At 54.0% G+C, this 13,838-nt stretch overlaps 1 protein-coding gene across 1 annotated transcript in view; it reads right to left on the bottom strand.

Annotated features, from left to right (window-relative positions):
* The window catches only part of ARAP3 (ArfGAP with RhoGAP domain, ankyrin repeat and PH domain 3), a 30,812-nt gene extending 17,431 nt beyond the window's left edge, over positions 1–13,381 (bottom strand). Inside the window, exons 1-17 of the mRNA XM_004697056.3 lie at positions 13,327–13,381; positions 11,830–12,373; positions 11,666–11,724; positions 11,456–11,567; positions 7,380–7,583; positions 7,157–7,226; positions 6,781–6,901; positions 6,515–6,699; positions 6,334–6,440; positions 5,952–6,151; positions 5,768–5,853; positions 5,451–5,633; positions 5,177–5,315; positions 4,460–4,576; positions 3,721–3,868; positions 3,522–3,624; positions 488–707 (exon numbers count right to left, since the gene is read on the bottom strand). Coding sequence (XP_004697113.1) covers positions 488–707; positions 3,522–3,624; positions 3,721–3,868; positions 4,460–4,576; positions 5,177–5,315; positions 5,451–5,633; positions 5,768–5,853; positions 5,952–6,151; positions 6,334–6,440; positions 6,515–6,699; positions 6,781–6,901; positions 7,157–7,226; positions 7,380–7,583; positions 11,456–11,567; positions 11,666–11,724; positions 11,830–12,356 — 2,581 coding nt within the window. The 5' untranslated portion in view covers positions 12,357–12,373; positions 13,327–13,381. The remainder of the gene's footprint in view (positions 1–487; positions 708–3,521; positions 3,625–3,720; positions 3,869–4,459; positions 4,577–5,176; positions 5,316–5,450; positions 5,634–5,767; positions 5,854–5,951; positions 6,152–6,333; positions 6,441–6,514; positions 6,700–6,780; positions 6,902–7,156; positions 7,227–7,379; positions 7,584–11,455; positions 11,568–11,665; positions 11,725–11,829; positions 12,374–13,326) is intronic.
* Between the last annotated feature and the right edge of the window lie 457 nt (positions 13,382–13,838).

Raw genomic sequence — 13,838 nt, 5'->3', positions numbered from 1 at the left:
CATACTTCGTACACTCGATGTTCCAGTTATTAATGGATACATGCAGCTGTTTCTTCTCATTTTGAGTCGTGTCCTATCAGCAGATGAAGGTCCCCGAAGCATTATTCTATTCATCTATGGCATCAAGGACGACCCTACTGAGGAGGCAGCTCTTCCCCCAGTCCTATTTGGAGTGCCTTCTGACCAAGGAGCTCATCTTATGGCCCTACAGCAGATAAGGTTCGGTGCAATTCCTAGGATGGCCAGTGGCTAATCAGTTTGCTCTCAGTCTGAAAGCTCTGTGGAAACCCTTTCACCTTGTGTGACCCTGCTGGTGTCTGAACTACTGGTTGTATAGCTTCCAGTATCACAGCAACATGTAAGCCACCAGAGCATGACCATCTGAAAGAAAAGTGGTGCGCTCATTTCTATGGGGATCCCCAAAGAGAAGAAGGTCCTCCCCATCTCTGCTGTGGCCACCCTTCATCCCGGTCCTGCCCATGCTCACTGATTTCCTGTAGCCGCCGCAGATGCACCATGTCCTCGGGAGCTGGGGGTCCTGGCCCCGGTGCTGGACACAGGAAGAGGTGGTCACCACGAAGGAGGCCGAATCCTGACAGCCAGAGGCCAGAGGCCAGGGCCGTGTGGGAGGGGGACCGCAGCCACAGCCGGCCCAGTCGCAGCAGCCCAGGGCCCAGCAGCTGGTGACAGCTCAGAGGGGAGAACCACTGTGGGGGAGACATAGGCAGCGAAGAGGGTGGGGGAAGAGACAAAGGGTGCGGGGAGAGATGTGAGTGAGAGGTCGGAAAGACAGTCAAAGGCACGGAGGGAAAACAGAAGAAAGGAGTGAAAAGTGATGGGGAGGGAGCCAAGGAGAGATATAAGGAAACGGAAATGGATATGGGTCCAATTCTGTTCTGTCTGCTGCAATGTGGCAGCCTGGTGCACGCAGCTGGGGGGTGAGGGTAAGGAAGAACTAATGGGCAGCCATGATGCTGTCTGTCTTGGAAGTCTTGATGGCCCAGGAAGGGCCTCCACCCAAGGGGCTGGTGAGAGGCTTCATGGAGGAGGGGGTGCTTGAGGGGGGCCTGAAAGCAGTGCTTCTCAAAGGGAAGTGATGTAGACTCAAATGGTTTTTTTCCCCTTCTTTCTCGCCCTTCCTTCCCCCCTCCCTTTCATTCTGATCTGTCACTGGTCCATATTTTCTTTTAAGAAATTATAAAAATGAATTACTGGCCAAGGAGAATGAAAAAACATAGGCATACAAAACACAAGCCCCCAATTTTTATTATTAGATTCAATGCAAAAATTATTTTGTAAAAAAAACCCAACATAGTGTGAATAAGGGGGAGTGCAGAGTGGGGACGCAAAGCCCATCTGTAGGCAACTGGACATTCCCTTACAGAAGGGTCTAGGGGAGGCAACGAGTCAGTCAGGGCGCCATATAGCAACAATGAAACATACAACTTTCCTCTAGTTCTCTAATGCTTCCTGCCACCACTACCCCGCCCCCCCACTACCATGATCCCAGTTCTACCTTACAAATCCGGCTAGACCAGATGATATACACTGGTACAGATAGGAACTGGAAACACAGGGAATCCAGGACAGATAAACCCCTCAGGACCAATAATGGGAGTAGCAATACCAGGAGGATAAGGGGAAGGTGGGGTAGAAAGGGGGAACTGATCACAAAGATCTATATATAGCCCCCTTCCTGGGGGATGGACAACAGAAAAGTGGGTGAAGGGAGACATAGGACAGTGTAAGACATGACAAAATCATAATAATTTATAAATGATCAAGGGTTCATGAGGGAGGGGTGGTGAGGAGGTAGGGTGAAAAATAAGGAGCTGATACAAGGGCTCAAGTAGAAAGAAAATATTTTGAGAATGATGATGGCAACAAATGTACAAATATGCTTGACACGATGGATGGATGTATGGATTGTGATAAGAGTTGTATGAGCCCCAAATAAAATTATTTAAAAACACCCCAAAAATATTACTTTGTCAAATTGCTATAAACAAACACCAAACCCAAACATGCAGCTATCAAGTTGATTCTGACTCACAGTGACCTTACAGGACAGAGCCAAGCTTCGATGCAGGGTCTCCAAGGCTATACTTTCTTTTTTTTAATCGTTTTATTAGGGGCTCATACGACTCTTATCACAATAATCCATACATACATCAATTGTGTAAAGCACATTTGTACATTCATTGCCATCGTCATTCTCAAAACATTTGCTCTCCACTTAAGCCCCCGGCATCAGGTCCTCATTTTTTCCCCTCCCTCCCCCCTCCTTCATGAGCAAGGCTGTACATTCTTACAGAAGCCGACAGCCGCAGGATGGGTTCAAACTGCTGACCTTTGGGTTAACAGGCAAACCCGTTAACCACTATGCAACCAGGACTCCTCAGATGGCTATAAACGACGTGAAATGCTCACTCTCAATTTCTGTACTTAGCTCATCACTGACCCAAACCAATAGTCCACGGCCCAGCCTTGTGTAACAGCCTTCAGACCACACCTGGAGTAGCATGGCCTTAAAGGATGGGCTAGATTTTTGAAAAGCATAGATGTAAATAAGATGAGACTTCGGCGAGGGCCACCGTAGAGCCCTGCAAGGGGACAGGAGGCAACGTCTTGGCAGGAGGCATGGTAGGAGAAGGGGAAGGAGGAGGTGGGGCTGGGGGTGCATTTCCTACAAGAGGGGTCCAACGCTGCAGAGACAGCCTGGTGAGGTCAGAGAAAGGCCCTGGGCAACCACAGTTTAGGAACAGGAAGTCACTGGTGAGCTGCAGGGCAGCCGCGAGGTAGAGAAGGGGCAGAAGAAAGCAGCTGCAGAAGGTCAAGGAGGAACTGCAGGCTGCCTGAGGACACCACTTTCTGAAAACTTGTCAGGCGGGAGGAAGGTGTCAGGGTGACCAGGTGAAGGCAGAGCAGGGCTGAGAAAAAGCGGTTTCAGCTTGGGAGCGACCATCTCCACCACCACCCCCTCATCATCCAATCCCCCATAGAGGGCTGGCTTCACGCCATGCTCTGTGGGCCTCATGTCTCATGCAATTCTCCACCTTAAGGGGTGGCTTTTTACACAGGCATGAGTGAAGAGGTTCACAAGGCTCAGACCCTCATCAAGGGTGTCTGACCCCAGGGCGTGAACTTTTCATTCCAGAAAGAAGGTGTGGAGAGGGAGAGGCATAGGAAGGCGGCTGTGACGCTGGGCCCACTGAAGCACTGGGATGGGGCAGCTGGAGGCCGAGGTCATGGTACCAGGGTGTTGGGGGCCCGAGACAGAGGCCTGGTTTTCAGTCTTTGTGACCTTCGCAAAGTTGGTTTATAATCTCTGAGCCTCAGTTTCCTGGTGTGTAAAATTACCATGAACAGAGATACTGAGTGGATAGTGCCTGACGCCGAATACGCACTCGGCCTTAGCCTTGAGTGGAAGTGGTGGGAGGGGACCGCGAGAAGAAGAGAAGACAGAGTGGGGGCAGGTAGATGGGGCGGAGAAACCAGGCGTGGTGGGGGAAAGGTCTCACCTTGCCCATGGCACTGGTCCAGGCCTCTAGACTGTCAGCTCCATCCGTCCCAAAATGTTGGATCCTTCCCCCGGTAAGGATGAGCTCAAAGGAGAAGGGGAACCTAAGAGAAGGGTGAGGTTGGGGAGGAAAAAGCCCACCTGGTTGTCCGGCTCTCGACTGGGGAAGAACAAGGAGGGACTCAGGGAGGGGTTGGTACCTGTCAAGGTTACTTGGGTCAGTGGGTGGGGGGCTCACGCCCAGACAGATGACATCCTGGGGCTGGATGAGGCTGAGGGGCTCCGGGCTGCTTTCTGACACAAACATTTCCAGGGCCGCTCCCAGCACGCACCACAGCCTCGGGGGAGCTGCAGGGGCCACAGATGATTGGGGACATCGGTCTTCTGACTTCCCACTTGCTGTTGAGAAGACTCCCAGCAGTCCCGCGTGCCTGAGAAGCACTGCCCCGTGGGGTGGTCTAGCCCGGGATCTTTAAGAAGCTCATCTGACCAGGTCTTTCTCCCGTAGAGCTGCTGGGTGCCTTCAAACTGCCGACCTTTCGGTTAGCCGCTGAGCGTTTAACGGCTGTACCATCAGAGCGTCAGCTCCCATTGATCAGGTATTTATTCCATGCCAAGCCCTCTGCCTGGGAAGGCTACTCCGTAGTGCTCCCAGCCCGACAGGTGGGCACTAGTATCAGCTGTGTCTTGCAGAGGGATAGGCTGGAAGCTGATCTGAGTTTGAGCAGCTAGCCTGGCACGTAGGTAGGAAATAGCAGTGCTGGAATTTGGACCAGGATGACTTCAAGGCACAGGCTCTTAACCTGGCATGGCCCGTTCCCCAGCCGCCTGGCCCCCGAGCCCACTCCAGGTCATGGTCTCATCTTCCCTACTCAGGCCTGTCCTGAGCAGTGAACTGACACCCAGCCCTGTCTCCTCCCATGCCCCAACTGCCCTCACCATCTCGGCCCCTGCGAGGGGGTGGGGGCCCAGCTTTGTTGCTGATGGGACCACAGTACAGGAAGCTGCTGTAGGTGGCAGGCACTACCACCTCGTTGTACACACCAGGGCAGGGATCTACAGGGAAGAAGGAAAGGAGGGTCAGGGGAGGCCAGTGCAAAGGGAGCCTGGGTCTCCTTGGAGAAGAGACTGGATGGAGGAAGCCCTTAGAACCCAAACCCGTGGCAGCATGGACAAGCCAGGCCGGGGAGCTGGACCCCTTCTTACCCAGACTGGAAAAGAGGGAAGCAGGAGGTGTTGGGACAGGGAGACCTCCAGCACAGCCTTTGCCACAGCCTCTGCCCACCAGCCAGCCAACCAAGGCTGTCTGCTCTGAAAGGTGGCCTCAGCTCAGGGACCATCCCACCAGTGCCCCGGCCCCTCTAACCCCTGCAGACCAGCAGCATTCAGCTAAGCATTTCTTTGAGAGCTGTGAGCTGACCTGACTGGACACGCCCGGTGTGGTCAGCATGAGCCCTGGGAACAAGAGGCCAACTGCAGGCATTGGCCATCCCCTGTGATCTCATGCCGTCGGGAAATAGGGGCAGGGCTCTGAGGGGTTGGAAAGCCCTTGGGATGGGCTGGATGATGAGGAAACTGCCTGCACTCAAGAACCAAGGCACACAGTCAGGGCTGAGAATTGCTGGGGGGGAGAGAAGAGGCACTTGGGGGGATTACCTGGGGACAAGAGGCCAGGGAAGCTGCCATCCAGAGCTGAGGGGGACCAGGGCTCTTCTTCACCATCGAAGGCCTCCACACAGAGGAGTTGGGCCATGTTCTTTAAGAGGTTGGGTCCGGCCACAGCTGCACACAGAGCCTTTCGGGAGGAAAGGGCCTCTGTCAGCCTCCAGTCCCACCTGAGAGCCCTGGCTTCCAACCACCATACCAGCTCCACCACCCGTGGCTGGGCATCCCAGGCACCTCTCCCTCAGCCCAAACCTGTGCCTCCTACCTGCAGAAACTGGCTGTGATCTGGATACTTTGGATGGGGCTTCCGGAAGAGGCCCAACCGGTATTTTCGGGAAATGAACTCTCCTCGGGGGCCAGGGGATGCATCTGGATGCAGCCCCTCCCCTGGGGGTAATGCCCCTGCCCAAAAGCGGTTGGCCCGACTGTTGCCCAGGACGATGAATAACTGCAGGATGATGAGGCAAAGATGGGACTCAAGAGTCTCCACCTCCAGCCACTCCCCCTCCCTCTGCTTCCCACAGTAGCCTGGGCCTCGGCCTTTTCTGGATGCCCCCTCCCCCTCCCCCTCCCCCTCCTCACCTGCACGATCTCATTACTCCAGACGCTCGTGTCCAGCTTCAGGCTCTGCACCTTGGAAATCCCAGAGCCCAGGGCTCGGTGCTGACCTGTCAGGTGGAAGGGGCGCATGGCATGGGTACCCTGAGCTCTGCACATGCTCAGTCCCGCTCCCATGCCCACTTCCGCTCCAGACCACAGGCCTCACCTGCACACTGCTTGCAGATGACAACCCCCAGGTTGACGGCGGCCCAGTCCGGCTGGGAAGCCCCGCAGTCTGCACAGCGCCGATTCGCTCGGTTAGACCAAATCTTCTCAGCCACCTCGTAGTCAGACAGGGTCTCGGTTACTGCTTCCTGCAGAGCGGCCGCCCAGCTCTGCCGAACCCCCCCAGACTCGGCTGTGAAGCTGAGGGGTGGACAGCCAGTCCGTGGGCATGGGCCCCCTCTCACCTGCCCCGTCCTGCAGAGCCATCACGGGCCCATCTTGGCTGACTCAGACCCTCCTGCCCGCCCTCCAGTGCACACACCCACTGACACCCCCACCCAAGCCTCGCTCCCAGCCATGCCTCTGGCCAGTCTGGGCCCCACCTGAAGCAGCGATGGGGCGTGAGCAGGTCGAAGCTGCGACTCTTGGTCTCCCGGACACTGCAGCCCTGCAACTCGATGAAGCAGATCCCGATGCCCAGCGAGAAGGCCTGCTGGGGCAGGCACCGTGAGAGGCCAGGATAGGCCAGGCCGTGCCCCTTGGCCCTGGCCCTGCCCTCCTCACCTGCTCACTCTTGTACAGCGCCAGCTCTCCTGGGCTCAAGGCCGCCAGCACCTTGGCCTTGTGTCCACGCAACTCCAGCATGCCTGTGCGGAGGGGCCTGTGCGGCTGAGGGGGCCGAGGGTGGCCCAGGAGGCGCTGTTCCTTCAGGCAGGATTGCAGTGTGGAGTACCAGGTGTCCCGCTGAGCTGGTGGGGGGCGGGGCTGGTCAGTGGGCGGTGCGCTCCACCCCTCCCTCCCTCCCTGACTCAGTGGGCCCAGACCCTCACCTTCACTCTCAGTCCGGAACACAAACACCCTCTGGCCGGTGACGACCTGAAACTTGTTGTCCTTGTTGCTGCGGATCATCTCAATGGCAGTCAAGGGGATCACGCCCTTAGGGAAAGGGTCCTGGAGCGAGAGCCCAAAGACCCATGGGGAGAAGAACTGAGCCACATGTACCCACCGGTGTCCAGCACCAACTTCCGGGAGTTGAAGACGCAATGCCGACGCAGTGGGGACAGCCAGCTTACCTCGCGCTGCTTTAAAGGCTGACACCAGTCACAGGCAGCACACCCCACCCCGGCTTCCCTGCTGCCCATCCTGAGCCTCTCAACACTTCCTCTCCCTCTCCCCAGTGTCCAGGAGCCACCTCCCTGACCCCACCTTGTCACTGCCAAAGTACATCAGACTCCTCCCATTGAACTGCACAAAGCGTCTCTGGAAGACGTAGTTTCTGAAAAAATGGAAGGACCAAGATCAGGGAGGGTTGGGGACTGCACTGGGTTGGGGGGATTCGTAGGGTCTGGGAGCACTTTGGGATCCAATGCCCTCACCCCTGCCACCCAGCCTTCTGGGATCTCCCCCCTTCCTTTCCCAGAAGCCCCACCCCTGAGGGGAGAGCTTGTCCAGCCAGCCACTGAGCAGGGGCATAGGAGGGTCTGTGGTGGACGAGAAGCTGGCATAGGGTGAAATGAGGTCATCGCTGGTCTCCTCAATGTCCAGGGTGGGAACTGATAGGGTGGAGTCCCCGGGAAGCTCAAGGCTGGCATAGCCAGCATCCTCCCGGGCCTCCAGATCCTGTCTGCTGAGCCTTGTGGGAGGGGAAAGAGGCGTGGGGGTAGAGGCATGGGGGGAGGGGAGAGAGAGAGAGAGAGAGAGAGAGAGAGAGAGAGAGAGAGAGAGAGATGAGACCACTCCTAGCACCCTGGAAACTTCTCCACACTTCACCCATAGAACCTAGTAGAATGCATGGCAGGTACTGGAAATGCTTTTCAAATGATTCGCATGAAGTTTCCCCCAGAGACTGTTAGAAATTCTTTTAGGAACATTTCAGCTCCTGCCCCTCTGCCATTTGTGTCCTGGGTGGAAAGGTCAGGGAGGGCTGTGTGAGCGGGTATTTATCTGCCACGATTGCCCATTTCTAATCAAGAGGTCTTTTTTTTTTTCTTCTTTTAATTAGTTTGTTTATTTTTTAACCATGTCACTGGCATACGATTCACATCGCATACATAGCCACAGTCCAGGCACATTCATGGGAATCGGGCAGTCATCCCGACAACCGATCCCAGCCCATCCCTTCTTCCTTGTCCTCCACTTCCTGTTTGAATCTATCGATCCAGTTGTCCCTATAATCAAGTCTTATTGGTCCTTCTACACAGATTTCTTGCCCTTCTCTCTCTGGACCGCGTCCCCGTTGGCTTGCACATGGCTCATGGCTCATGGCAAGTGTCGTGAGGATGGTGCCTAACTGGTCCCTGCTGTCTCTGTTGCCCTCTCTGCCCCCACAGCCACCAGAATGCTCTTTTAAAATGCAAATGAAGTTCCTTCCTCCCTGCAGGAAGATGTCCAAGAAGTTGGGATCAGGCTAAATGCACTGAAGACCAAGGCCAATCCTCATCACAGAGGACAATGTCATGCACAATGCAAGGGCTGTCACGTCTCTGACCTCACTGGGTGCCACCCTCACCCTTGCTTACTATTTAGCACGGCCACATTCTCTTTCCTGTGCTCATAAGCTGTTCCCTCTGCCTAGAAAATGCTTCCCCGGCTGCTTGTTTTCCTTGTCCCTCAGGTTGTTAACTCATGCTGGCTTCTCAGAAGGACCTTTACTAACCACCCCCAGTAACAGCAACAACAAAAGAGAACAAAGCTCACTGCCATCGAGTTGATTCCGGCCCATAGGACAAAGGCGGCCCTCAGGGAGGCCAGGGATATGGCCGTGGGTCTCATTGCTCATGGCCTTGTAGTTTGTGGTAAGGAGTCTGGCTTTATCCTAAGTTACTGGAAGACTTCATTCACGGGGCGAATCAACCTCACGTGCCCTGAGTAAAAGCCACAGCTCTTGCCATGGAGTCGGTTCTGACTCACAGCCACCCTGTAGAAGCACCCCTGGGAGTTTCTGAGACTAACTCTTTATGGGAATAGAAAGCCCCATCTTTCTCCCGCCTTTGAGTAGCTGGTGATTTCAAACTGCTGACCTTACGGTTAGCAGCCCAACTGGTTATTTCCCATCCTTTCCAGTGGGTCTCAACCTTGGCAGCACAAAGTCACCTGGGTGGAAACTTAAAAATACCATACTGGTTCTTGGGCCCTATCTTAAAACCACTTACATTTGAAATTCTAGGATCGGGATCTAGGCACCCGTATTTTTCGAAGTGACTCAGGCTGCGGTGCAGCAAAGGTTGAGAACCACTACTCGACCCTATTGGTCTCCTGTTTCACAAGCAATCACCATTCCTGCTTCGCAGAAGCCCTCCGAGAGCCCCGGACACCAGCACCACTTCTAGCCCTTGCACCACACACTCTGCCTTCCTCCCGAGACCAGGCACACTCCTCCCAGGCCTACCCAGCCTCACCTGTCCCCAAGCATGGTTCCACATCTCTCCTCTTCGAACCAATGGCAATGAATTGTTTTACTTTAATTTGCTAACAAAGATCCCTGATGGCACTGTGGTATAAGCATTAGATGATTCACTGCCAGATCAGCAGTTCAAGCCCACCAGCCACTCCACAGGAAGAAGTTGAGGCTACCTGCTTCCGTAAAGATTTAGTCTCAGGAAAGCTGTAGAGGGTCACTATGAGTCAGAATTGATTCAATGGCAAAAGAGTATATACTGATGACTCATGAAATGACACTTCCAGTTTCAACCTCTCACCCAAACTCCAAATTCACATATCCTATAGCCTATTGGCCATCTCTCCTGGGATGTGTAACATATACCTCAAAGTCACCATGTCCCAAACCAAACTCCTGACCTACTGCTACTGCAGTCTGCCCCATCTCACACTAAGGTAACTCTGTGATCTCTGAGTGGCTTAGCCCAGAGACGCCCCACAGAAGTCAATGCCAACCACACATGTAACTCTAAATGTTCTAGGAGCCACATTTAGCAAAACAAACAAGCAAAACCCAAAAAAACAGATGGAGTCAATTTTTATATTTTATTTAGCCCAATGATATATATATCCCAAACACTGACATTTTTGTATAGAATCAAAATAAAAGTTAAGGAAGTTTACACGGTTTCTTATGAAGTCTTTGAAATCTGGCATCTATTTTACACTTAGAGCACATCTCAGCGCAGACAGGCCACATTTCAAGTGTTCGGTAGTTCTGTGTGGCCAATGGCCGCCATACTGCACAGCACAGGCTGTGACCAAAGTCCCGAGCCCGTTCTTGACTGCTCTTTTTTTTCTTACCACCCCCTATTCAGTTCAACAGTTTACCTTCAAACTCGAACCCAAACCCAACCACTTCTCACCACCTGCACTTCTATCACTCCAAACGGAGCTCTCTCACTTGTGTCTCTTACCTCCTACCTTGAAAAGTAAATGTAAAGGAGGTTCGCGGGACCGGAGTGTGGTGCGGTTTCTCTGCTACAGCTTTTGCCCCAACAAGCGATTCCCAGCAAGCGACAGGAGGAGTGCTTCTAATATGTGAGTCACAAGTCAAGGCAAATCTCTACCAGCTCCCACCAGATCTGGCCCCAAGAACTCTTCGACACTGTCATCTCCTAAGACCTTCTTCCCAACTCTGCCGAGCCTCACTGGCCTCCTCGCTGATCCTGGAGCCCCTGTGCGCGCATACACACACACACACACACACACGCACACACACTACACATGTCTCAGTCCTGCCCATTCCCCCTGCTTGGGACAGTCTCCCCAGACAGCTTGGTGATGAACTCCCACACCTACTTCAAGTGTTTGCTTCGGGTCATCCCATGATGCTCTCACAAGCTAATGAACAACTGCAGCCCCCTTGTCCTGCTCCAATTAGCCTGTGGCACCTTTGAACATACTCTGCATGTTATGTTATGTTACATACTATGTCACTTGCTTATTGTTTCTTGTTCATTGATGACTCTCCCCACATGGCAGGGATTTCTGCCTGTTTTATTCACTGATATGTGGTAGGCATCGACAACAATGTCTGGCATGCAATATGGACTCAATAAATACATGTATTTGAGCCCTCAATAAAATGTTTAAGAAAAAAAAGACAGCTATGACACATTTGTGCTACTGAAAATAATTATCCTTGAAAAGTAAATGTAAAATAATAAAATATTTGATCCCACTTTTATAAAAGCAAATACATGACCTATCGACTTTTTAACACAGGTTACTACTGGGAGGCTGAAATGTGTAATAGAAATATTAAAGACTACTTTAAAAAGTGAAAAAAAATACGTGTGTTTGTTGGATGAAAAAATGAAGAGCCCTTCTCCCCGGTGTTAATGATTGTTAGTTTGTTTTATTTGTTAGCTTGTTTTATTTCCTCTCTGCCCCCGCTGAATCACAGGCCATTCAAGGGCACAGCAATGACTGTTTATTCCTCCTGTATCTTCCGTGGGCACATTGTGCACATTTGGTAACTAACCGGATACATGACCAATGCCAGCTCAACTCCACAAGCTTCCCTTTCTCGCTCCCATCAAAATCCACAGGTGGAACACGTACCTGTGGTCCACCCTGTCCTGACAGACACCTCTGCCCTCTCTTCTGTCGGGGGTCCCTGGGGTCCCTGCAGGCTGGACACCATAGTACAGGCAACCTGGGTCCATGATGTGCACTAGGGAGGGAAGAGAGCGGGAGAGAGAAGGAAGTGGAGTCAGGTAGGAGATCCCCAAGGGTACTGTCCTTCTTCCTCAACCACGATAACCTACTTACCTGTGCCTGTTGGCCTGAGAGCAGGCGTGGGAGCAGCTTTCTGGGTGCTGTCTGGGGCTCTGAGGGGGAAAGTCTTCTTGGTTATTAAGGAGGGGAGGATGAGCCCTCACACCCTGTTCCTCCTGTCTCCTCCCCATCCCAAGCAGGATGCCAACCCCACTCACATGTCCTGCACTGCCTGTGACCTTCCTCTCAAGTCCAGACCGAAGTAGAGGGCATTGGGCATCATCTTCAGAGTATTCAAGGCTGAAGGCTGCTCAGAGGAGGAGGAGGTGGGGAGAGGTGGGGATCTCTGGCTGGCTTCCAGGCTCTCGGAAACTTCTGATCCTTGAAGAGCTTGGCTTGTCCCAGGCCTCTGGGAGATGGTAGGGCCACTGAGCCCACCAAACACTGTCCTGGGTTTGGGCACAGGCTTGGGAGCCTGGGCTGGGGGGTCTGGACCGGAAGATGACTCCATGACACTGTCTGATTGGGGATCCGCGGAGCCCTCTGCAGCGCCTGCCCGCAGCAGACGGAGAATGCGTTTCCGGTGCCCTGTAGCGCTGATGCCCAACTGCCTCAGCTCCTCGTGGCCCAGGCCCCGGGCTGCACCCGCTGTTGCCAGGCCATGCTGTCGGAACGTGTCTGCATACTGCTCCAGGTGCACTGTGGCCAGCCACACAGTGATGTCCAGGTCCTGAGGGGCAGCCATGGGGGCTCAGGCCATTGCTGGGGGAAGGGGTAGGGTGAAGGGAGGGCTCAGGCTGAGATTTCTCCCTATCTGTCCCCTAGTCTGAGGCCTACACTGGGGGTTGTAGACCCCGATCTTTCTCTAATAAAAAATGCCCATAGGTCTAGCTCTAGAAGCAGAGCTGCATCAGGGCACGAGAATATGTTCTCATAGGAGAGTCCCAAAGCCCTGGTGGTGTGGTGATTATGCGTTGGGTTGGGATCTGCAAGATCCACAATTCCGAACCACCAGCTGCACTGAGAGAGAAGGACTTTCGACTCCCGTAAAGCATTACAGTCACAGGGTTGTGACTGAGTTGGTACAGATGCGACCACAGTGAGTGAGTGAGAAGAATCCCAGGCTCATAGGCAGTTGGCAGCAGTCTTGGCCCCCAGGTTCCTGCCCCACCCTGGTCATAGCCACTCCCCTGTGTTACTACATAGTCAACTGAATTAAGTGTAGGATGTGATGCTAGAACGTGAGAGAGAGAGAGAACAAGCGGGTGGGTTTGTGGGAAAAGAGGGCCACCGAGGCGTCCTAATCAGATGTGCCTGTTATGGAGAAGCTAGGTAGGAAGAAGGGGGTACAGACCGGGACCCACTCCCACTGGCTTCTGAGCTGTGGTGCAAGCTTGTCTATCCCAATCCTGCTGTTCCCACTTCCTCCTCCACTTCCACCTATTGTCTCTGCTTAGATTTCCTTCCTGTCCCTCCAGCCCTGGCCGCCCCCACATCCTGCCAGCTCTACTCCTGCTGACCAGGAGGCCCTAAACAGTCTTAGTGTGTGGGATCTGGTATCGGGGAGGGATGGGGAGAGAACCTGGCCAGACAGATGTTTTGGGGGCCCAGGGACGGGTTCTTCTCTGCTCTCGCACCGTAGCAGCACGTACACCCAGTGAAAGGCCGCCCACCACCTCTACTTTGTCCCTGCTGCCCTGTCCCCACGAATTCACCTTCTGCTCACAAGAGGCTCAGCTTCCTGGGGCGATGGCCCATCCTGCCAGCCTCATCGGCCTTCCGTGGTTCGCTCTGCGACTCTGTTGGCCGTAAGTTTTATTTCTATGCCACTCCGTCTCTGCTTCTGGACCCATTTCTGTGCCCCTCTCAGGCCCCCTCTGTCTAGCTCTCCATAGGTAAGCCTGACCCTTGCTTTAGTCTCCAGTTCTAACTCGGTTTTCAGAGGTACGGGGGCTCTGGCCACCTCTATCCGATCTTGATCCTGCAGGGTTCGCTACCTGTTTACTTCTACGGGGTCCCTGACCGCGGGGACTCCCTCTCCGTCCCGGCTTCAGTCCGGTCCTCTTTCGGGCACGCTCCCGCAGGGTCCCACCACCAGGCAAGCCATGGCCCGGAGCTGAGCCGGTGCTAACCCTCCGACCCTGACTCACAGCTAAGTTTACCGGTGACTCAAGCCTGGTGCAGGCACGGGACTAGGGGCCGGGAGGATCGCGGGGACCGGAGTGCG

The sequence above is a fragment of the Echinops telfairi genome, unplaced genomic scaffold (genome assembly GCF_000313985.2).
Source record: "Echinops telfairi isolate 266 unplaced genomic scaffold, ASM31398v2 ScPeMD7_7469;HRSCAF=8507_0, whole genome shotgun sequence".
NCBI classification, from domain to species: Eukaryota; Metazoa; Chordata; class Mammalia; order Afrosoricida; family Tenrecidae; genus Echinops; species Echinops telfairi.
Note: the sequence above shows the minus strand (reverse complement) of the source record. Positions and strands in the feature narration are given on the sequence as shown.